This window comes from Microcebus murinus, chromosome 1 (genome assembly GCF_040939455.1).
Source record: "Microcebus murinus isolate Inina chromosome 1, M.murinus_Inina_mat1.0, whole genome shotgun sequence".
Lineage (NCBI taxonomy): Eukaryota > Metazoa > Chordata > Mammalia > Primates > Cheirogaleidae > Microcebus > Microcebus murinus.
In genome coordinates this window covers 101,372,725-101,397,183 of record NC_134104.1, presented here as the reverse complement: position 1 = coordinate 101,397,183, position 24,459 = coordinate 101,372,725, and the positions used below count along the sequence as shown (strand labels likewise).

Below are 24,459 nucleotides of genomic sequence, written 5' to 3'. Positions count from 1 at the left end.
AAATGTAGTCTTTAGAGGACTTAACTCAAGAGACTATTGTAGTATTTTTTTAAAAGACAAAATATTAGAGTATTTGTTTTGATTACATGTGTTTAGAACTTATTAGCCAATTAAGAAACTTGACAAATTGGTTTTTGAGGGCAGTAATTCATTTTATGTAGGAATGTTATGGTGATTCTTCTTATTCTGTAGATATTGAAAGCATTTATCTGGTATAATAGGACATCTTGCTGTCCATTTATTGCTTATATATTGTGTGTTCTAGAGTGCCACATTTTTTATCAAATGTTTCTTTGCTTATAATATATCTCCATATTGGCTTTGGTACTTTAGAGACTTCTAGAGTGATTTATCAGAAAGGTATTTATTTAAGGAATGAGGGACAAATACCATCTTAAATTTTAATATGATTTCTTTGGCTTTTTTGTTTGGTCATGATAGGAAATCTCTTTGATCTGGTACTTTTTTCTCTATGGCGATCCTTCAAATTTATAAGTAAAGTTACTTAATAAAGTAAATAGGATCGTTCATATGTCTAGGATGTGAGTTTTCTTCAAAATTGTGTAACGTAATTCTTATGACAGCTAAGAATTAGCAGCTTAGTTCATTTTAAATCTGTGCTTCAGTTTGTAGCTTTTTTTTTTTTTTTTTTTTTTTTTTTTTTGAGACAGAGTCTCGTTTTGTTGCCCAGGCTAGAGCGAGTGCCTTGGCATCGGCCTAGCTCACAGCAACCTCATACTCCTAGGCTCAAGCGATCCTGCTGCCTCAGTTCCCGAGTAGCAGGGACTACAGGCATGTGCCACCATGCCCGGCTAATTTTTTCTATATATATTACTTGGCCAATTAATTTCTTTCTGTTTATAGTATAGACGGAGTCTTGCTCTTGCTCCGGCTGGTTTCGAACTTCTGACCTCGAGCACTCCTCCCTCCTCTGCCTCCCCAAGTGCTAGGATTACAGGCGTGAGCCACCGCTCCCGGCCTGTAGCTCTTTTTTTAACAGCCTTTATTAATTTTTTTTTCTGCCTGTGTTTTTAAATTTATTGTCTTTTCCCCATGTGTATTTTTTGGAGTCACTTTTTTTGCTACTTTCAACCTATAAGCGAGATTAAGAGGCCTGCCATATGAGGATTAAAATAATGAACATTAAGACATTGGGGTTAGGGGGAAGACCCAGTGTTTCTATTGCCTACTGTGATGTTTAAAACTTTCAATTTTCTTAAATTTGACATCGTGAGTGCCTTAATTTATAGATATGCTATTGCTATCGTAGTTCGTTGAACCACACCAGCACCATTTATAGGAGAATATTCCAGAATGACATGTATTGCTTATATGAAGTAGTAGGTGAGTAGTGATCACTTTGGAGAATGTTAGGCATATGTTTTCTACAGTGGATTCTTTCTGTTAAGGCAAACCATGAGCTGAATTTGGAGATAAAGTGAACTTGTTTAGTTCATTAATTGGCTAAGTTGGGAGGAATAGCAGTGATTGGGAAAGAAGATGCTAAAGGATGGTTGAGTACCTAGTAATCAATGTAAGACCTCCCTGCTAATTGCACTATGTAGCTTTGCTGTAATGGTTATAGGAGAGTGATTATACTCTGATTTCTCTCGGACTGTGCCAGTTTAGCCCTGTTGTCTTCATGTTATAGTACCCCCTTCAAGACCTGCATAGGGGCCGGGCATGGTGGCTCACACCTATAATCCTAGCACTCTGAGAGGCCAAGGCAGGAAGATTGCTCAAGGTCAGGAGTTTGAAACCAGTCTGAGCAAGAGTGAGTCTCTACTAAAAATAGAAAGAAATTAATTGACCAACTAAAAAATATATAGAAAAAATTAGCTGGGCATGGTGGCGCATGCCTGTAGTCCCAGCTACTCGGTAGGCTGAGGCAGAAGAATCACTTGAGCCCAGTCTTTTTTCCCTTTTATTTCATCGTATTATGGGGGTACAAATATTGTTAGGGTTACATATATTGTCCCTGCCACCCCTCCCCCCCCCCCCAACGTGCCAGAGATTCAAGCATGTCCAATCCCCAGGTGGTGCGCACTGTACCCATTATGTAAGTATACACCCTTCTCAGGAGTTTGAGATTGCTGTGCACTAGGCTGATGCCACGGCACTCTAGCCTGGGCAATAGAGTGAGACTGTCTCGAAAAAAAAAAAAAATAGACCTACATATGTCCCTGGAATATCCACTTTTGTACTCAAAAGACTTGGACTTGGATGGCAGGTATGTTCTTCCTGTTAATAGCAACCACTGAAGATCATGTATTATATTTGGTTACTAAAGGTTATCTGTGGAGAAGACATGGATTTTAGTTCTTCAGATTATTATTCACCTTCCTATATAAAAGAAGAACTACATTGAGTGATCTTTATACCAGTCCCAAGATTTTAAAGATGTGTCAAAATCAGAATGCTACTCTTTACTGGATTAGTGAATTTACTGGAATTATGGTATGAGGGAAATGTATTTCAAACACCTTAATTCAGATTCATTAAAATTGGTACCTCCCTCAATTACTTCTTAGTGCCTGCCACCTTCTCCGAAATCACCTGTTTGTTATCTCACAACCCAGTTAGGTCCTATTATGTCATCATCATAGTAAGGTAATTATTATTCCCATTTTGCAGATAAGGAAACAGATGCTCAGAGAGGAAATATCTTGTTCAAGGACACCATTATTTGAGGAACTCTTCATTTTTTAAGTTAATACTTATATAATTTGGGGTATATTAGTGACAGATAGCATTTAGTTCTAAGAGTACAGTAAAAACGTAATTTTACCAAAAGCCACCTCATCTGTAATCCACAAATAGTTGAACATTTTGTCCAATGCTATATATTACAATTACATTAGCTTATATTGGAGCTTTATTTAAAAAAGAAGATCTTAGAGTTTTGTTAGAGTTTAAACTAATTCACCTGCCTTTTGTTACTCTACATTTTTGCAGCTAATTGCTTGAATCATATTTTGGTCTTAAGCAGTGTAGAACCAAATTAAGATAAAACCCTGCATGTTTATATACACATTATATATATATATCTGTAGTGTCTGAGGTTATCACGAGAAAGGCTCCCCCCCATTTTTATTATTGCTCTCTTTTAAACAGAAAACTTTAAAATTGGGTAAATTTTAGTAATAATCTGTTAAAATTTCCATATATCCACATGTAATAGAAAAATTTAATCAGAAAGGAATAGGCTAACATCTGTGGGGGTAGTAAGTTGTGATGATAAAACTTTGATATGGAAAAATAGTCATGTTTCAAAATTAGGAATAGTCAGAGAAACTTCCAGAGAAAATGGTAGAAATTTAATATTTGTAAATTAGGACAATAAAATAATTAAACCCATGTTACATTAGTAGGAATAAATAATTATAACTTCTCAAGATCACATTTAAAAAAGTTTGTGGGTTTATGATCCTGTATTCTTTTTTGTTTACTGAGTGAACCCATTAGAGATGGAAGAGCACAAGCATTACTGCTGCTGAAAGTTATGTAGTTCTCTTCAAGCCCTACGTATATCCTAGTTACCCAGAACTAGTTCATGTGAACTCTTCATCATCCACAGTCTTCAGTTCAAAATATCCTTGAACTCCTGGGCTGAGGCAGTCCTCCTGTCTGAGCCTCCCAAATAGCTGGGACTACCGACGTGTGCCACCATGCTTACCTAAAGTTTTTTTATTTTTTATTTTATGACGATAGAGTCTCACTATGTTGCCCAGGCTAGTCTTGAACACCTGGCCTCAAGCAAGCCATCTCAGCCTCCCAAAGTGCTGGGATTACATGCATGAGCCACTGTGCCTGGCCCTCTTGTGATTTCTTACTTGACCTGTGAACTATTTAAAAGGGTATGATTTAATTTCTGTATATATAAGTTTTTTCTAGATGTCTTATTGTTAAATTCCACTTTACTTCTGTTGTGGTCAGATATACATTTTTTATATGATTTCTACTTATGAGCTGACCCTTTGATCATTATGAAGTACCCACTTTCATTTTGGTGATATGCTTAGTTTCTGAAGTCTAGTTTATGTGACGTTAATATATTTAGTTCAGCCTTTCTGTGTTTACTGTTTGCATGATGCATGTATTTTTTAGCCATTTACTTTCAACCTGTCTGTATATTTAAAGTACATATTTTATAAACAGCATATTGTTGTGTGTTGCTTTTTTTTGGCACAGGTGTCCCCATGTGTGTTGCTTTTTAATTCATTTCATAAGCTCTTCCTTTTAAGTAGTTTATTAACATTTACTATATTTATAGATATAATTAGATGTAAATCTAATCACATTTTATATTTGTCCGCTCTGTTTTTTGTTCCTTTGTACTGCTTTTCCAGCTTCCTTTTGGATTAATGAGTATTTTTAAGAATTTCTTTTTAATTCATCTTTTGGCTTTTTAGCTATACTTCTTTTCTTCTTTGTTTTGTTTAAGTAGTTGTTCTTCTGCTCTCCGCAGTGCAGGAGTTGGGAACCTGCGACCTTGAGGCCACATGTAGCCCTCCAGATCCCCTAGTGTGGCCACTTAAACAGATCCAAACTTCACAAGACAAATTGCTTTATTGAAATGATTTGTTCTGTAAAATTTGGATTCATTGAAAAGGCTGCATTCAAAGATCCAGAAGGCCACATGTTGCAGGTTCCCCACCTTGAGATGTGTATTACATCTACCTTCATTATAGTCCCAACAGTAAAACATTATAATTTTTACTATAAGCACTATGTATATTTTAAATAAATTAAGGGAAATAAATAATTATTGATATTTACCCCTATAGTTACTCTTTCTAGTAGTCTTCATTCCTTTCTAAAGATCCAAGTTTTCCATTTGTTATTATTTCTCTTGAAGAACTTTCTTTAGTATTTGTTGTGATGAAAGTTTGCCATTGATGATAATTTTTTACTTTCCCTTTATCTCAAAAAGGTCCTTATTTTACTTTTATTCTTGAGGGATATTTTTCTGAGTATATAATTTTCTGAGGGATATTTTTCTGAGTATATAATTCTAGGTGGACTTTTTTTTTCTTTCTTCATGTTAAGAATTTTTTCCCACTATCTTCTGATCTCCATTATTTCTGATGAGAAATCAGCAGCGATAATTTGTAACATTGCTCCCTTGTATGTAAGGTGTTTTTCTCTGAATACTTTTAAGATTTCTCTTCACCTTTAGTTTTTATTAATTTGACTGTTGTATTCCTAATCGTGTGCTGCTTCATATTTATCTTACTTGGGATTTATTGAACTTCTAGAATCTGTAAATTTGTCTTTCACTAAATTTGGAAAATTTTTTACCACCACTTAAATGTTTTGTCTCATTCTCTATCTTTTCCACTTCTGAGTTTAAATAAACATCTTAGACGTTTGAATCTTGTCATATACATCATCCCAGGGATCTGTCTTTCTTTTCTTATCAGTAATCTTTTTTCTGCTTAGCTATTCAGATTGGATAATTTTGATTGATTTATTTTCAGGTACACAGATTCCTTCCTCTGTTCTTACCAATCTGCTTTTAATCCCATTTCAGATATTATATTTTTTAGTTATACATTTTCTATTTTTTTTTCATTTTCAAATTTTTCTGCTGAGATTGCCTAGTTTTATATTCATTACAAGCATAGTTATACTTATTACTTTAAAATCCTTATTTGTAAATTCTAACAATTGGCTCATCTTAGGGTTGGTCTCTATGTATTATATTTTCTCTTCAGGATTGAACACATTTTTCCTGTTTCTTTGTATATCTAGTAATTTTGGATTTTATTGTGGACATAGTGACTATCATATTGTGAATATTATATTCCTCTTAATAATGTTGACATTTTGCTTATTTTTTGTTTAACAGGAAAATAGCTTGGTTGGATTAAAATTGTAAAAATTCTGTTTCTATGAGGGCAGCTAAAATTTTGGTTCAGTGCTTCTATTCTTAGCTGTTTAGAGTCTGTCCTTCATGTGCTGATTGAGGTTTCAACCAGAGATTTGAATTGAGTTTACATATAGAATTTTGGGGTCCCTCTTTTTACTCTTTTACAGGATTCCTCTTTCATTTACCTGTTACAGTAGTTGTTCTGAGTCTGTGTGCTGTTTTTTGGGGGCCCTGAAAGCCTGCAAATTTTCTGTTGGAGTTGTATCTGTTCTACATGGCATGGACTTTGGCTTGCTGCAGAATAGAGGTTGATAAAATGGACAACTTTCTCATTGTTGTTTCCTTTCTACAAGTGTTGGCCCCCTGCAGAATCTGCATGTTTTTGGTCACTTTCCAGTGCCTTCACATATAGTCTACGCTTGAACAACTCGGAGGTTAGGGATACCAACTTCCCATGCAGTTGAAAATCCATGTATAACTTTTGACTCCCCAAAAACTTAACTACTAATAGTCTTCTGTTGACTGGAAGGCTTGCCAGTAACATAAACAGTTGATTAAAATGTATTTTGTATGCTATATGTATTATATACTGTATTCTTACAATAAAGTAAACAAGAGAAAAGAAAATGTTATTAAGAAAATCATAAGGAAGAGAAGATATATTGACTGTTCATTAAGTGGAAGTAGATCATCATAGAGGTCTTCATCATCATTGTTTTCACATTGAGTAGGCTGAGGAGGAAGAGGCAGAGAAGAGGTCTTGCCTTGTTAGGGATGGCAGAGGCAGAAGAAAATCTGCATATAAGTGGACCCATGCAATTCAAACCTTATTGAGGGTCAACTGTAGTTGTTTTTGTTTTATAGTTATCTGTAGGATTGTCGCTCTTATAGAGGCTTTCTTGTCATTATTGTAACCAGGACCTGAAATCATTACTTCTTAGCACATAATGTATTCAACCTAATGCTGTCATTTTAAACAAAGAATGGCTGGATTAGAGTGGATGAATAGTTATATTGGAATAATTAGAAATAAGGTTGAATAGGTAAGGAAACAGAGATTGTAGGGATAGGGAAAACCTATCCTTGTGGATTAGATTAGATACATTTGATCTGTTACATTATCTGAGGAGACATGAATTATTGAGACTTGATTTGAACCTTCAAGACTTTCACTTGCAAACACTTGTTCATTGCACTTTAATTTCCTGCAAAGTTGGCAACATATATTTCCCTCATATATCATTTCAGCTGAGCGTACTTATTCATAAAGAATTATTCAGATGCTTGCTTCACACAGTTATTTAAATTCTGAGTCCATGACTAAAACTAATTAGTTTTTTCAAATAATTTTCAAGGGTGTTTATATTTCGCAATACAAAATATACACTAAATCTGTTTAATAAAATCTGCTTACTGTAGGTCCAGGTCAAGACCTCGTCCACGTTCTCATAGTCGAAGCAGTGAAAGGTCCAGTCACAGAAGAACCCGTAGTCGGTCTCGGGATAGAGAACGACGTAAAGGAAGAGAGAAAGAGAAAAGAGAAAAGGAGAAGGATAAAGGCAAGGACAAGGAGTTACACAACATCAAACGTGGGTAAGTTGAAGCAAGTCTTATGTGGTGATGACTTGGTGATTCTGTGGCAGTATTCAAGTGAAATTTTTGTTCTCTGAGGTTTTTGTTTTCCTACCCTTGTGGCTAAATTGCTGTAAGAGTGGAAGAAGATGAACAGAGAAAGAGGAGAATTAAGTAGAGAAAGGAGAAAGGATAAATCTATAAATAGTTGTCTCAAATTTTTAGTGTGTTAAAATTATCATTTCCATTTTCATTTAATAATATAACAAATTTTAGAAATACAACATAAACAGCAATATCAAAGTTTAGTATGTAAATAAAGTATAATTTACTTAATTCTTTAGGAAAGTTGTGCATTCTGTTTCTTTGGTCATGAACATAAATTTAAAATTTGAAGACTGCTTAGTGATTAAAGATGTCTATTAGCTTATCGCAAAGCTGTTGCAGGAAAGGGTAAATTTGAAACAAAGGGAAGGGACCATGTGATTTACTATTGTTCAGTCCTCTTTCAATATAGAATGAGGACTTGGGCAATATTATGAGGTATGTGTTTGTTAGAATGAATGTATCTGCTTATGAGGTCCAGAATTTTATTTTTTGTCAATTTTCTATAATTGATGTTGTTAAAACAGTGATTCTAGTTCTGTCCCATTGGAGGTTGAAATCCACTCATAGGTGTCTATCAAATTAGAAGATATCAAAATGAAACACTCTTGTTTAGCAGCTTAAATTTACAGCGTATCATTTGTTTTATTCAAAATTAGCATTGGGGTCTTTTTTCTGTGAAATAGAACATCTTGGAATTTATCCCGTTTTGTCAGTTTTTCAACATTTTATGTGAATATGTTTACTTTATATCTTAGTATAAAAGTGTTTACCTTCAGTGAATCAGTTTTCAGTGTTGAATTTAAGACTACCTGAATGGAAGATGTAGGTAAGAGTTCTGAGCCTGGAAAATATAGATTAGGAGGAGTAATAAGAAGTATCACGAGGAGCTACCTTGCTTCTTGTTTGTTTTTCAATTTTTCCTTCTTTTGGTTTAGTTTTTAGATATTACATAGCTGTGTGAAGTGTAATTATGATGTTTACTGGTTATTAAATCTTTGCTTTCCACCTTACCAAGTTTTACTTTTATAGAATAATATGGGATTAATATTATATAAAACATTATTTGGGGGATTTTAAAGGTAAGAATATGAAAGAGTGAATAAAACAAGGAAATCAGATGGTTTTAAGAAATGTTCTCATATGGTAACATTAATTTTGAAAGCCTAGGCCAGCTTTATAGGTTGGACTAATTCATTACTTAGAGTTAATTGTGTTCAAGTGGACTGATTCCTGGATGGCAGGTTCATAAGATAATAATGTTGTATTTGTCATTATTTCATAACATTAATCTCAACAAAGGTAATGAACAAAGTCAAAATAAGAGTTATCAGTTGAAGGGCCCTGGGGACTGATGCCAAAAAGATTTGGGCAGCCTATATTATGGTTTTAGTGGACCATCGTGACATACTGTCGTGTTAGGGTGCTCTTTCCCCTGATCAGTGCTAGGTACACACGAATTCCTACCTATTTGGTATAATCTAAAATCAGGATTTTTTTTTTATCAGTGTGTACATTTACTATAGTAGTACTTATATATGTACAGGTGAATCCTGCTTTGTTCCAGAAATAATTTATTATTTTTTAAAGCTTACATGTTTATTTCCTAAACTTGATTTTAAGCCATTCTGGACTTACACTCTTTAATATCACTCAGAGCACCTAATATACATGTTAGTTGTTAATAAATATTTATTGATTATTTAGCAAATGTAAGCATTCATTCATCATTCACTTGTTCGGTAAGCAACATTTAAATGCTTTCTATTTGTCAGGTACTATTTTACATAATAGTGACATAATGTTAGTGCCAATACTACTTGGACCTTTCGTACAAGTGGGAAAATAAACATCTATAGAAGGGAAGATATGCAAATAATTATAACGAAGTCAGCTGAATGTTTACAGTAGGAAAAGTAAAAGAAGCTATGGAAATATTGTATCAAATAAGATACTTTTGGTCATAAGTAACAGAATTTAACTTATATATCTTAAACCAAGGTTCTGCAGACTTTTTTATAAAGGGCTATATAGTAAATAATTTAGGCTTTCTGGGCCAGAGTTTGTCTCTGTTGCAATTACTGAACTTTGCAACCATAGATAATATTAAACTAACAGGCAGGCTATATTCCAATAAAATTGTGTTTACAAAAATTGGCATCTGGCTAGGTCTGGCCCAAGAGTTGTCGTTTGTCAATGCCTGGCTTAAACCGTGAATACTTACTACTAAGATAACAAGAAGTTTAAAGGTAAGTAGTCTGAGGGAGACCCTTTTATCCTTTTCACAGGCCAATGTCAGCATGTTGGCTTTCATCTTCACACATTCCAGTTGCGAGATATCTCCATGAACATTAAGCTGATTGATCCTGACTAGTCTGTGTATTGGGGAAGGGCTCTCAGAAGTAATGTTTACATCTTGAAAGAAGGAAGAGAGGGAAAGGAATGTTCCATGCAAATGAACTTCACATGGAAAGGCCTGGAGGCAAGCAAGAGGGTATGGTATATTTGAGGAACGGAAGTCCAGTGGGCCTTGATTTAGAGTAGAAAAGGAATGATGATGAGAGATGATTTGGGGAGGACCTTGTATCATCTTAAGGAGTTTAAAATTAGTTATAGAGGCAGTGGAAAGCAAATACAGAGTTTCAAGTAGAGAAATGATAGGATCTGTTCTACATGGGGTCCGAACAAAATGCTGCATTCACAGTGGATGTAATAATGATAAACATCTAACATTTTTTTAAAATTTCAGAATATTATGGGGGTACCAACATTTTGGTTACATATAATGCCTTTGCCTTGCCCGAGCCAGGGCTATAAGCATGCCCTTCCCTGATGCGGTATGCTCCGCATCCATTAGTTGTGCATTTACCCACCTACATCACTCCTTTCCCCCTGGCCCTCACCCAGTGATTTACTACCATGTGATCACCTTAGTGTTGATCATTTAGTACCAATTTGAGGACGAGTACGTGTGGTGCTTGTTTTTCCATTCTTCTGATACCCCACTTCTAAGGATGGGCTCAAGCTCTATCCAGGATAATATAAGAGGTGCTAGTTCAGCATTATTTTTTGTAGTTGAGTAGTATCCCATGGTACACATATACCACATTTTATTAAACCACTCATGTATTGATGGGCACTTGGGTTGTTTCTACATCTTTGCAATTGTGAGTTGTGCTGCCATAAACAATTGAGTGTAGATGTCTTCATTATAGAATGTCTTTTTTTGAGGGGGGGTAGATGCTTAGTAGTGGGATTACTGGATCAAATGGTATTTCTATTTTTAGCTCTTTGAGATATCTCCAAATTACTTTCCACAGGGGTTGTACTAATTTGCCGTCACACCAGCAGTGTAAGGGTGTTCCAGTTTTTCCACATCCATGCCAGCATTTGTTGTTGTGGGACTTTTTGATAAAGGCCATTCTCACTGGAGTTAGATGATACCTCATTGTGGTTTTAATTTCCCTAATGATTAGAGATATTGAGAACTTTTTAATATGTTTGTTGGCCATTATTCTGTCTTCTTTTGAAAAGTTTCTGTTCATGTCATTTGCCCATTTATTGGTGGGGTTGATTTTTTTTTTTTTTTTTTTTTTTTTATTTTGGCATATTATGGGGGTACAGATTTTAAGGTTTCAATAAATGCCCATTTCCCCCCCTCCCCCCAAAAGTCTGAGTCTCCATCATGACCATCCCCCAGATGGTGCACATCTCCCTCATTATGTATGTATATACCCGCCCCCCTTGTTGATTTTCTTAAGTTCTATATATATTCTTATTATCAGCCCTTTATTGAATGTGTAGAATGCAAATATTTTCTGCTATTCTGTAGGTTGTCTATTCACTCTAATGGTAATTTCCTTGGCTGTGCAGAAGCTTTTTAATTTGATTAGGTCCCATTTATTTTTGTTGCTGCTATGATTGCTTTGGGGGTCTTCTATAGAAATTATTCGCCTAGATATCTGTAAGAGTTTTCCCAACATTTTCTTCTAGAATTCTTATGGTTTTACACCTTAGGTTTAATTCTGTGATCCAATGTGAGTTGATTTTTGTGAGAGGTGAGAGGTGGGGACCCAGTTTCAGTCTTCTGCATGTGGTTATCCAGTTTTCCCAGAACCATTTATTGAATAGAGATTCTTTTCCTCAATGTGTATTTTTGTCTGCTTTGTTGAAGATTAGATGACAATATGAGGATGGTTTTATATCTGTGTTCTCAGTTCTGTTCCATAGGTCTATGTCCCTATTCTTGTGCTAGTCCCATGCTGTTTTGGTTACAATAGCCTTATAGTAAAACTTGAAGTCTGGTAGACTGATGCCTCCCAATTTGTTCTTTTTGTTTAAGATTGCTTTGGCTATACGAGGTCTTCTCTGCTTTCATACAAAGCATAGAGTTATTTTTTCTAGATCTGTAAAGAATGATGATGGTATTTTGATAGGGATTGCATTAATTCTGTAGATTACTGTAGGTAGTATGGACATTTTAACAATATTGATTCTGGGAATCCATGAGCATAGTAGGGTTTTCCATCTAAGGATTTCTCTTTAAAACATTGATATAGATTTTTCTTATTTTTTCCCTATATTTTAAAAGCTTAAATATTTATCTTATCCCTAGACAATTGTATTTCTTTTTCTGAGACAGAGTCTTGCTCTGTTGCCAGGGCTAGAGTGGCCACATCATAGCTCACTGCAACCTCAAACTCTTGGGCTCAAGCGATCCTCCTGCCTTGGCCTCCCAGAGTGCTAGGATTACAGGTATGAGCCAGTGTGCCTGGTCAGATGACAGTTTTATTTCTTATAAGGAGAAATGTCTTTGTAATATGAAAACAGATTTTTCTTAAGAAATAGCAGAGTTGGGCCGGGTGCAGTGGCTCATGCCTGTAATCCTAGCCCTCTGGGAGGCTGAGGTGGGTGGATCGCTCAAGGTCAGGAGTTTGAAACCAGCCTGAGCAAGACTGAGACCCCGTCTCTACTAAAAATAGAAAGAAATTAACTGGTCAACTAAAAATATATAGAAAAAATTAGCTGGGCATGTTGGCGCATGCTTGTAGTCCCAGATACTCGGGAGGCTGAGGCAGAAGGATCACTTGAGCCCAGGAGTTTGAGGTTGCTGTGAGCTAGGCTGATGCCATGGCACTCTAGCCTGGGGAAAAAGTGAGACTCTGTCTCAAAAAAAAAGAAATAGTAGAGTTGAAATCAGACACAACATTGTTTTGTTAAACAATTATTGAGAGTCAAAAATCAGAAATATGAAATTTGTTATGACATCTTCATAATTGCAAATTGGTTTGATGATGGTGAACACTGAATCCTCTATCTGAGTCTACTGTAGATTAGCATGTTATTGGACCTTCTTTAATAACATCTTAATCTAATCTCTGTAAAGTATAGTCAACTAGTATAAAACATCTTTTACAGACTGGTCTTTGAAAGATTAGTTGTCAATGAATATGTAAATATCTACCAGTAATGTTCTACTATTTAGTCTTAAATCATAGGGCTGTACTTAAGAGTAGAATTTGGGCTGGGTGTGGTGGCTTGTGCCTGTAATCCCAACATTTTGGGAGGCTAAGGTAGAAGGATTACTTGAGGTCAGGAGTTCAAGACCAGCTTGGGAAATGTAGTGAGACCCCGTATCAACAAAATTTAAAAAAAGAAAAAAATTAGTTAGGCATGGTGGTACATGCCTATAGTTCTAGCTACTAAGGAGGCTGAGGCAGGAGGACTGCTTGAACCCAAAAGTTCAAGGTTGCAGTGAGCTGTGTTCGTACTATTGCACTCCAGCCTTGGTGACATAGCAAGACCATGTCTCTTAAAAAAAAAAGAAAAAAAAGGAGTAGCATTTGGATGAATTTGATATAAATCACAAGCTAGGAAAATTGCATTTGTTACCCACTGCTATGGTTTGCTTGTGCCCCCTAAAGTTCATATGTTGGAAACTTGACCCCCAGTGCTGCAGACTTGGTAGGTGGGACCTGTAGGAGGTTCTTAGACCATGAGGGCTCTACCCTCCTCTCATTAATGGATTAATGCTGTTAATCACAGGAGTGATTATCTTGGGAGTGGGTTTCTTATAAAAGGATGGGTTTGCCATTCTCTTTCTCTCTCGCTGTCTCATTACTCTTCTGTCATGGGATGATGCTGCAACAAGTTCCTCACCAGATGCTGGTCCCTTGATCTTGGACTTCCCAGCTTCCAGAATTGTGAGCCAATGAATTTCTATTAATTATAAATTAGTTACCCAGTGATATTCTGTTATAGTAGCACAAAATGGACTCAGACACCTACTAAAATGCTTTCTTTTTAGTTTGAATAACTTTAGAATTCATTAGAAACCCGATTTAGTTCTCCTACGTGTGCCCTCCTTTGTGACCTGCTACCATGAAAGGTTTTCACCTTTATTATTTTCCTTATTAGCTTTTCAGTAATGGATGCTATTTTCAGAAGTGTACCCATCAAGACTTTTGAGATATTTTGCCAAAACATTTAAGTTTCTACGTTCTTCTCTTATTCTTTACATAAATTTCTGAAGCATTATACTTTTTGAGAGAGGTAAGAATTTCCCTCTAGATATATAATTTATTCTTCTACAAAATGGGGATGGTGATACTTAAAAAGTTATAAATACTATGAACAGTGTGTATAAGAAGACTAGTACCATGTAATAATCATATTTTATAGATAGATATTAGTCATGGCTTTAATCTTGGCAGTATTCCAGTGTCTTCAGCTTTAGAGTTTCATATAATAAATTTCTGTTGATAAGGTTTTTTTTTTCCTACCTAGTGTTTGGCAGAAGATGTTAGAAGTGATTTGGGAAACTGGACTCTTGAGTTTTGACAGCAGTTACATGCTTATAGAGCCTGTCATATTTTTCCTTACCTCTTATTTCTTTATACAGCGGGAAGTCACTTATGCTAATTTACCCCTATTTGCATATAGGTTATAGAGTTTCGTGGTGCAGAGCATGCTTAGAACTCCTTTTAAGTGTCTGTTTGGATCAAAGCAGGGCTGTGTGATAGCTGTTATCTGACACCAAGCTGTGTGGTGTTGTTTTCATTAAACATTTATCACACTTCCAATGTGACAGCAGGCAACTTTGTGCCAGGATAACATGTTTTCATGCAAAATTTATTGAAAAAGACGAGACTTTGTAAAGAGATCTTGTTGCCTTTCACCAGTGGCGAAGGGTAAATGTTTGGTTCGAAAGTAGTATACCTTTAACACATGTCATTGTAACATGCAGAAAAAGCTTCATACTGTCAATTTTGTTAAGCAGGTAAACGAATACATCTTTATATAAGTGTATGCACTGGATTCCTTATTCTTTTTAAATTAAAGTTTTTACAGTTTCCTTGTGAATTGAATGAATATCTTAACAGTGGCCCATTGTGTTGTTGGATATTTTGTATTATAAGGAAATTTACCACTCAGTTTCCATTGTACAGATTTGAATATTTGTTACTAGGTATTAGTTTTGATTCAACCAAAACAATCTGTAATTTTTTTCCTAAAAGATGAGGTCAAGAAAGGGAATGTTATATAACAAAAGGAATAATCAGCAAGGGTTTCCTAAGTTCTCCCCCAGGTCATCACCTTTCTCTTATTCATTATAGCAATACATTTTAATTATCAGAGAATTTGTCCTACAGGCTTTGAGTTGAATTATGCCTGAGAAAGTTTTAAATGGCATGAAATTGTAATTCATTCTTTCTGTTTGTAATTGCTTGAGTATGAAAAGGCTTGGAATGTGAGAAGCTACTTTTACTTTCCTTTTTCATTCCACAGGAGGCTGAGGAATTAGGGATATGTGAAGAAATTAGTGAAAGGATGAAAATAGCCTCATGCTGGACATTTTAGAAAGTTTCATCACATGGACCATAAAAAATTAGGTGAGCTCCTTTGCAAGAAGTATATTATAAAAATTATGTTGGCATTAACATTCAAGAATAGAAGGAGAAAAGTACTGAGTTGTATGGAAGGAGCCTTGTCTTTGGACCCACATAGAATCAATAGAAGCCTTCAAATTCTGACTCACTGTGTTTTGGATCTATAGTAGGATAATTTTTTAAAAAGGGAAAACCATGCCTCATATTTATGAACACATGCCAAAAATATTACTTAACTCATTAATTACTTAAGTATTACTTAACTGATTGATTAATGAGGGAACTAGTAAGATGTTACAAGTAGTTCAAAGGATGCAAAGAGCAGGCACAAGTGTAGGCCACCAGGAATCTGGATGTGAATTGCTTAGTAGATTTAAAACTGTCTTCTTCCACATGGGGAAAGAAATCAACGCACAACTCCACTGGACAAACTCTATGGAAAATTTGCATTGCTATAAAGTATCATTTAATTTATGGAGTTTTGAAATATCTCAGACAAGGAAAGGTGCCCTAGGCAGGATACCTGGTAATCTTTTTTGATCATCTCAAGTCATTTAAAATTTTTTCCTGAAAAGGCAAGTTTTTTTTTCTTTGAGCCTTAAATTTATTCTTCCATAAGATGGGAATAATGATAGTTGAAAAGCTGTAAATGTTAGAAGCAGTGTGTGTTAGAAGGTTAGTATATGTAGTAGTATCTCAATAAATGGTAGTAATTTTATTTTTAATTAATAAAATAAATGTAATTATTGGCTCTTGTGATTACCAATTTCTCAACTATCATTCTTTTTTCTCACTTTTGTGTTTTTATAAAGGTTGTTTTCTCAGCATGAAATTCTCTTCTTTCCTTTTCTGGCCAGTTTCCATTCATTTTTGGGGGCTTATTATAGATTTCACTTCTGTAGTAAAGCCCTCTCTGCTCCTCTAGAGTGTACTAAGTAACCCTGTGGTTAGCCACTATAGTATCTATCTATACCTAATCCAAATGGAGAGTTTTGTAATTTTGTAATTACAAATTTCCTTGTCTAGGTTTGTCAACATTATATTTACTTGGATTATAGTAAATACTCAAATATTTATAGAATCAATAATAAATTATTGTTTTAAAAGTTGTTTCTAATCCAGCTTTTAAGCATTTAAAAATGACAAAATGGAATTTTCGGTGTTAGGATAAACCAGCTTTTTGTATTATTCCATGCCTAGATTAAATGTGTACGTGCACACACCCACCATCACATACGCTACCTCCATCCAAATCTCCAGACTGCATTTGAAAACATCCTGTATTACTTTCACTATCTTTTTCTGTATTTTAAATGTTATCAATCATGCTACAATTAATATAATTTAGTATTAGTTGTTAAAAAACTGAATATCACTTCTAGGATTCATATTTTAAATACTGATTAAAATTCCAGTCCTCATTGATCACTCTTCATGCCTATTCTAATTTATTTCAGAATCTTAATTGGTATCCCTTACTCTCTTGATGTGGTACATATTTTACAGGGCAAGCTACCAGACTTAAATATACTGTTCCATAGAGATCTTTAACTGAAGGCCTTAGTGTCTGCCTCCAGTAAGGTTATGTATGGCTTTGTAAGCTAAAGATTCTGCACTATTGTTAGAGGAATGTAAAGGGAATAAACTTGGAGTGCCAGTCAAGTCTTTTCTTTATAGGTAAACAAGCAAGTCTCCTAAAAGCTAAGCTGTTGTTTAAAATCACTCATTACAGTTCTAATTTATACCTCTTTGTAAAGCACCTTGAGTATCTCAGATATGAATGATGCTAAACCAAATAGAAGCAATATGTTCAGTATTTTTTAAAAAATTCTAATTTATTCACTTCTCATAGGTTTTCTTCCCAGTCTAGTGATCATTGGAGTGGCATTTCCAAAATGGAACAGATTGGAATAAACTATAATGCATGACTGACATGTTAGATAAATGTTGGTCAGCACAAGTAGAGAATCAGAAATTTATGCTCCTTTGATTAAATGACAAAGGTTGGGAAATAGTTATCCACATGTTGTTCTATTTTTATATCCCAATGTGATATTATAAGGCAGTATTAAAGTGGCTGGTTTAAATGTTCTTAATAATCCTAGTAAATGAAATGAGTATAGCCAGATGATAGGAATAACATATGTCTCTTTGGATAGATGTAGATATAGAGTGTACTTTTTCCACTAATGCAGAGTAAGTTGTAATGCATTCCATTCATGTAAGTATTGTTAACATATCTTAGATTTCAGGGCAATGAAAGTATATAATGAAAGAAAAGCTCCAGATGGTGTCAGTGGGCTTAATGCTTTTCATTTAGTGCAAAGGATATGATCCTTGAGTTCTGAAAGTGCATATAACTCCAGGAGGAAGGTGAGGATGAATCTTTGAGAGTGGACTTTGTAGGTATAAACACAAGCTCTTTCTAATGATATTACATATGTGATGATCACTAACATAGCGAGTACACTCAGGGAAATACAACAATGAGTGCTGCTTTTTAATTCTTTCTGAACTCCTACAGGAGGTTTTGAAATTGCAGCCTTTGGCCCCTATGGATATGCTAGCCTGTGACAGACCACCTGGAAATAGATCATGAAAATCAATTTGGCTGTCATTTTGCAGCTTTAGCTTCCTTTTCTTGAGAAAGATAAAGGAGGGGATTCCACATTAGAAAAATAAATGGGTAGGTATCAGATTTTGAAAAATATTGTGTACTTGGAATAAGCCAGATATGACATTTACATTTTAACTATTTAGAAATTAAGTACACTCAACAAAAATGATAAAAGGAAGGCATAGCAGAAAAATATTTTCATTATTCAAAGCTGTCTAGGCAAAGGAATCTTTGGAGTAGATAATCAGCCCTCTGTGTACTTGGGTTCCTTATCCATGGATTGAACCAAACTTAGATCAAAAATATTTTAGGGGAAAAAAATAAAAGATAACAATACAATAATAAAAAATACAAATAAAATTACAGTATAACTTGTTACATAGCATTTACATTGTGTTAGTATAAGTAATCTAGAGATGTTTTAAAGTATATGGGAGGATGTGCATGGGTTGTATGCAAATACAATGCTAGTTTATGTAAGTGACTTGAACATCCACAGATTTTGGTATCCATGGAGGCCGTGGAACCAGTCCCCATGGATACCGAGGAATGACTATAAATACACCTCCCCAATGCATAATTGCTCAAATTGATAAGTAGCTAGTTATTTGATCTTAAAATTTTAAATGACTGAATAGCTACTTATCATCAACTAATACTGTTAGATCCAGTGAATTTGCAGTTTCAAAATTAATTTGAAATACGGTTGACCCTTGAACAACGTGGGGGTTAGGGCTACTGACCCCTTGAGCTGCTAAAACTCCATGTATAACTTTTGACTTCCAAGATATATAACTACTAATAGCCTACTATTACCTGGAAACCTTATCAATAATATAAATAGCTGATTAACACATATTTTGTATGTTATATGTATTATATATTATATTCTTACAATAAAGCAAGAAAAAAGAAAATATTATTAAGAAAATCATAAGGAAGAAAAAATTATTTACTATTAAGTGGAAGTGGATCATCATGAAGGTCTTCATCCTTGTTATTTTCATATTGAGTAGGTTGAGGAGGTGGAGAAAGAGGAGTGGTTGGTCTTACTTTCTCAGGGGTAGCAGAGGCAGAAGAGGTTGAGGAGGTAGAAGGGAAGGCAGGAGAGGCAGGCATACTCAGTGTAACTTTACAGAAATATATTGCAATTTATGACTCTTGCTTTTCCATTTCTCTAAAAATGTTTCTATACAGTACCAATCCTTCTTCCATCATTTGCTTTAGTTTCAGTGCCTGTATCATAGAAGGGTCCATGTCATAAAAGAAGTCAAGGCAGTCTTGAATAATTGTAACCCTTCCACCAGCTTCTTCTGGCACTGCTTCTTCTGGGTCTTCTTCCTCATTGTCTGGCACTGGTTTGGAAGCACTCATCTCCATCAAGTCATCTTCTGTTAATTCCTCTGGTGTGGTGTCTGCTAGTCTTGAATGTCTCCAAGATCATTATCTTTAAACTCTTTACCCCCGACTTTTTTTTTTTTTTTTCTTGCCACATTCACAATCTCTTTCATGATTTCCTTGATTGGCTCTATCATAAATCCTGTGAAGTCATGCACAACATCTGGACACAGTTTCCTCCAGCAGGATTTTATTGTTTGGGGCTTAATGGCTTTCATGGCTTTTTCTATAACATTGGCATCTTCAATGATGTAATCCTTCCAGACTTTCATAATGTTCTCTCTTTCAGGATTCTCTTCCATAGCATTGATAATTTTTCCATAGAGAACCATGGGTAATGAGCTTTAAAGATCCTATGACCCCCTGATCTAGAGGCTGAATTAGAGACATTGTATTTGGGGGCAAGTAGACTAGTTTGATGCCTTTGTGTTGATCTCATGGTGTTCTGGGTGGCAGGGGCATTATCCAATATCAAAAGAACTTTAAAAGGTAGTTCCTTGCTGGCAAAGTACTTCCTGACTTCCGGGACAAAGCATGGATGGAACCAATCCAGAAAAAGTGTTCCTATTGTCCATGCCTTCTTATTGTACAACGAAGAGACTGGTATTTATCTTTTCCCTTCAATCTTGAGGGTTAACAGCTTTTTAGATAAAGACAGTCCTGATCATAAACCTGATTGCATTTGTACAAAACAGTAGAGTTAACCTATCCCTTCCTACTTTAAATCCTGGTGCTTGCTTTTCTTCCTTACTAACAAATGCCCTTTGTGTCATTCAGCACCCCCCCCCCCCCCCCCCCGCACATTGGTCTGCATTAAAAATTTGTTCAGGCAGATATTCTTTCTCTTCAATGATTTTCTTAATGGCATCTGGGAACTCATCTGTTGCTTCTTGGTTGACAAAAGCTGCTTCTCTTGTTATCTTGGCATTTTTTAAGCCAGACTTCTTTCCAAAATTATCAAACCATCCTTTGCTAGTATTAAATTCTCTACTTTTAGATCTTTCACCTTCCTTTTGCTGTAAGTTATCATATACTTTTTCTTGAATCATATTGACATTAGAGTCTATAGGTATGCCTTTTTTATATCAATCCTGTATCTAAGTAAAAGCTGCATTTTCAATATGAGATAAAAAGGAGGGTTTTGTGTCTTCTGGCTTAGCTGCAGCAACAATGTCACAAATTTTCTTTTCATTTTTTTATAATGGTCCTTACACTATATTCATTTATCTTGATATGGTGGGCAACTACAGCCATAGACCACAATCTATGGTACATATCAAGTAATTCACCTTTTTCTTACAATGTCATAACTTTTCTCTGCTTCTTGCAAGCACTTCCAGCATCGCAAATGACTTTTTTTTGGGTCCCATGGTGTTATTCATGGTTTATGATACTGCACTAAACATGATGAAAAAATTGAGAATCATTAGAGATCACTTTTTATTGCAATGCACCACTTACTAGAGAGAGGAACTGTTCATACAGAGCTGATTAGGGTTGCCTGGTTTTTCAAGGGGATACTTAAATTGCTTGAGCTCACCAGAATAGCAACAATAGGTGACTACACAATTATTGCAGTAGTACAGTATATGCTACAGTTAAGTTTATGCAGTTGTAATTTAATACCACACTTTTATATTTACATTCTCTCAACTGCAAATGGTGCCATGGATAGTCTGTGTTTGTGTGCATAAGTTTTGATAATTATTAACCTTTTGTAATAGATTTGTATATTTTATGGTAGTAAATGACAAACTAGAATAATATCTATTTATATTTTATGCATTATTACATACATAGTTTTTTCTTAATTATTTGGCTATGCATTTGTGAGTTTTTTCAGATGGCTACAAATCTCCAAAAATTTTTCCAATATATTTATTGAAAAAATTTGCATATAAGTAGACCTGCACAATTAAAATCCATGTTGTTCAAGGGGCAACTGTGTTGTGTGTAAGCGCGGAGGGCTTATACTGATTTTATATCACAGATAATGTGCTTCTGAAGCCACCACAGTAATATCTGATTAAAATATTTACTGTTGATACTCTTTTTAGAATACGTCATATACCTTTTTTTCCCTTGAGTGTTCAAGTCAGATTTATTGAGATACTGTTTACTTACAGCAAAATTCACTTCTTTGGTGTATATTTATGTGAGTTTTGACAAAGTATGCTATCATCTAATTCTCACCACAATCAAGATATAGACAGAATATTTCCATTATCCCCCTAATATTTCCCCATGCTTTTTGTGTAGTCATTCTCCTTCCCCTACTCCCAGCCCTTGGCAAAACTGAAAAGTTTTATCTTTTCTCATTGTCATATGGGTGGACTCATATAGGATGTAGCCTTTTGTATCTGGCTTTTTTCACCTAGCATAATGCTTTTGAGATGCATGTTGTTCATATATCAGTTTATTCCTTAATATTGCTGAGTAGGATTTAGTTTTATGTATGTGCCACAAATTTTTATCCATTTACCAATTGATGATGAGTTATATATATATATATATTTTATACTCTAGAAAAGTTTGTGTAAGGTTAGCATTATTTCTTTCTTAAATGTTTGGCACAATTCATAAGCAAAGTCACCTAACCTAAGGATTATTTTGTGGATTAAATTTCTTTAATTGTGGTAGAAACAATCAGTGTCTTGGTCTGTTTGGGCTGCTATAGCAGAATACTATTGCCTATGTGGCTTAAACAGCAAACATTTATTTCTCACAGTTCTGGAGGATTTGAAGCCTAAGGTTTAAGGTGCTGGAAGATTTAGTGTTTGGTGAAGATCCACTTCCTGATTCACATCGAGCAGTCTTCCTGCCGTGTCCTCATATGGTGGAATCAGAGCTAGAGAGCTCTGAAGTCTCTTATAAGAGCACTAATTCCATTCATTTGAGCTCTACCCTCATGACCTAATCATCTCCCAAAACCCAACCTTCTAATACCATCAAATTGGAGGTTAGAATTTCAACATATGAACTTGAGAAGAGGGGGACACACATACATTCAGTCCATAACAATCAGATTTCTGTTTTTTTGGTCAGTTTTGATATCTTATTTTTTTTCTAGGAATGTGTTCATTTTATCTAAATCTTTAGTTTTTTGATATAACATTTTTCATAATATCCTTTCAAGATTTTTAAAAAATCTTCATTTTATATAGTAATAAACTTTTTTCCCATCCTAATATCAACTATTTGTTCCTTCTCTCTCCTGTTCTTTAATTGGTTTTGTTGGGAATCTATCAATTTTATTAGTTTTTATAACCAACCAACCTTTGGCATTGTTGATTCTCTGAATTATATGTTTTTCATTAATTTTTATTCTTCTAATTCTAATTTTTTCCCTTAGTAATTTCTTTGGGTTTGATGTGCTATCCTTTGTCTACCATCTTGAGAAGGATGTCTAGCTCATTTATTTGAGTATTTCTTTTTTTCTAATATATTCATGTAAGGTTATGAATTTTCTTCTAATCATAGATTTAGATATGTTCGAGAGGTTTTGATATAGAGTATTTTCATTATCACTCCATTCAAAATACATTTGAATTTCTATTGTAATATCTTCTTTGACTTATGAGTCATTTAGAGTATTTCTTAATTTACAAATATATGAGGATTTTCTAATTATTTTGTTATGTTTAATTTTATTTTTAAAGTTAGCACATTGTAAAATTGACTTATTTTTTTTTTATTTCACGAAAAGATGAGAGCACAAACATTTTGGTTGCATTTTATGTCTTTGCCTCTCCCTAGCAAGGGTTAGAGTTATGCCCTTTCCCTCCACAATGCTCACCACATCCCTCAGATGTGGGTATACCCCCCCAACCCCCAAATCTCTGGTGAACACCACCACCATTTGAGCACCATAGTGTTAATCAGTCAGTACCAATTTGATGGCGAGTACATGTGAAGCCCATTTTTCTGATCTTGTGTCACTTCACTTTGGATAATGGGCTTAAGCTTAATCCAGGATAATATAAGCAGTGCTAGCTCACTGTCGTTTCTTAGAATTGAGTACTATTCCATTGTAAACATACACCAAATTTTAATTATCCACTCATGAATTGACAGGCACTTGGGTTGTTTCCACATCCTTCCAATAGTGAATTGTGCTGCCATAAACATTTGGGTGCAGATGTCTTTATAATAGAATGTCTTATGCTCTTTTGGGTAGATGCCTAATAATGCTATTGCTGGATTGAATGGTATTTCTTTTTTGTTGTTGTTTGTTTTTGAGACAGAGTCTCACTTTGTTGCCTGGGCTAGAGTGCCGTGGCGTCAGCCTAGCTCACAACAACCTCAAACTCCTGGGCTCAGGTGATCCTTCTGCCTCAGCCTCCCAAGTAGCTGGGACTACAGGCATGCGCAACCATGCCTGGCTAATTTTTTTTCTATATGTATTTTTTAGCTGTCCAAGTAATTTCTTTCTATTTTGAGTAGAGATGGGGTCTCGTTTTTGCTCAGGCTGGTCTTGAACTCCTGAGCTCAAACGATCCACCTGCCTAGGGCTCCCAGAGTGGTAGGATTACAGGTGTGAGCCACCACGGCCGGCCGAATGGTATTTCTATTTTTAGCTCTTTAAGGTATCTTCAAATTCTTTTCCACAAAGGTTGCACTAATTTGCAGTCCCACCAGCAGTGTAAGAGTGTTCCTGTCTCTAAAATTGACTTTTTTGGTGGACAAATCTATGAACACATGTATAGACTTATTTAACTACCAATAAAATCAAGATATAGAACTGTTGTTTCAACCCCTAAAATTTCCTTGTGTTATCCCTTTGAATTTATACTCTCTGCCCATCCCTACCCTGATAACCACTAATCTGTTTTCTGTCATTAAAGATTTATCTTTTTAAAAATATCGTATTAGTGGAATTATATAGCATGTAACCTTTGGAGACTGGCTCTCTTCAGCATGGTGTGTTTGAGATTTATCCAAGTTGTTGAATGCTTAACAGTTCATTTCCTTTTATTGCTGAGTAGTATTCTTTTGTATAGGTGTAC

At 35.0% G+C, this 24,459-nt stretch overlaps 1 protein-coding gene across 2 annotated transcripts in view; it reads left to right on the top strand.

Moving 5' to 3' along the window:
• The window catches only part of RSRC1 (arginine and serine rich coiled-coil 1), a 412,093-nt gene that overhangs the window by 81,529 nt on the left and 306,105 nt on the right, over positions 1 to 24,459 (top strand). For both annotated transcript variants that reach the window (XM_076004375.1, XM_012739769.3), the window contains exon 4: positions 7,292 to 7,465. In XM_076004375.1, the coding sequence (XP_075860490.1) occupies positions 7,292 to 7,465 (174 nt within the window). The remainder of the gene's footprint in view (positions 1 to 7,291; positions 7,466 to 24,459) is intronic.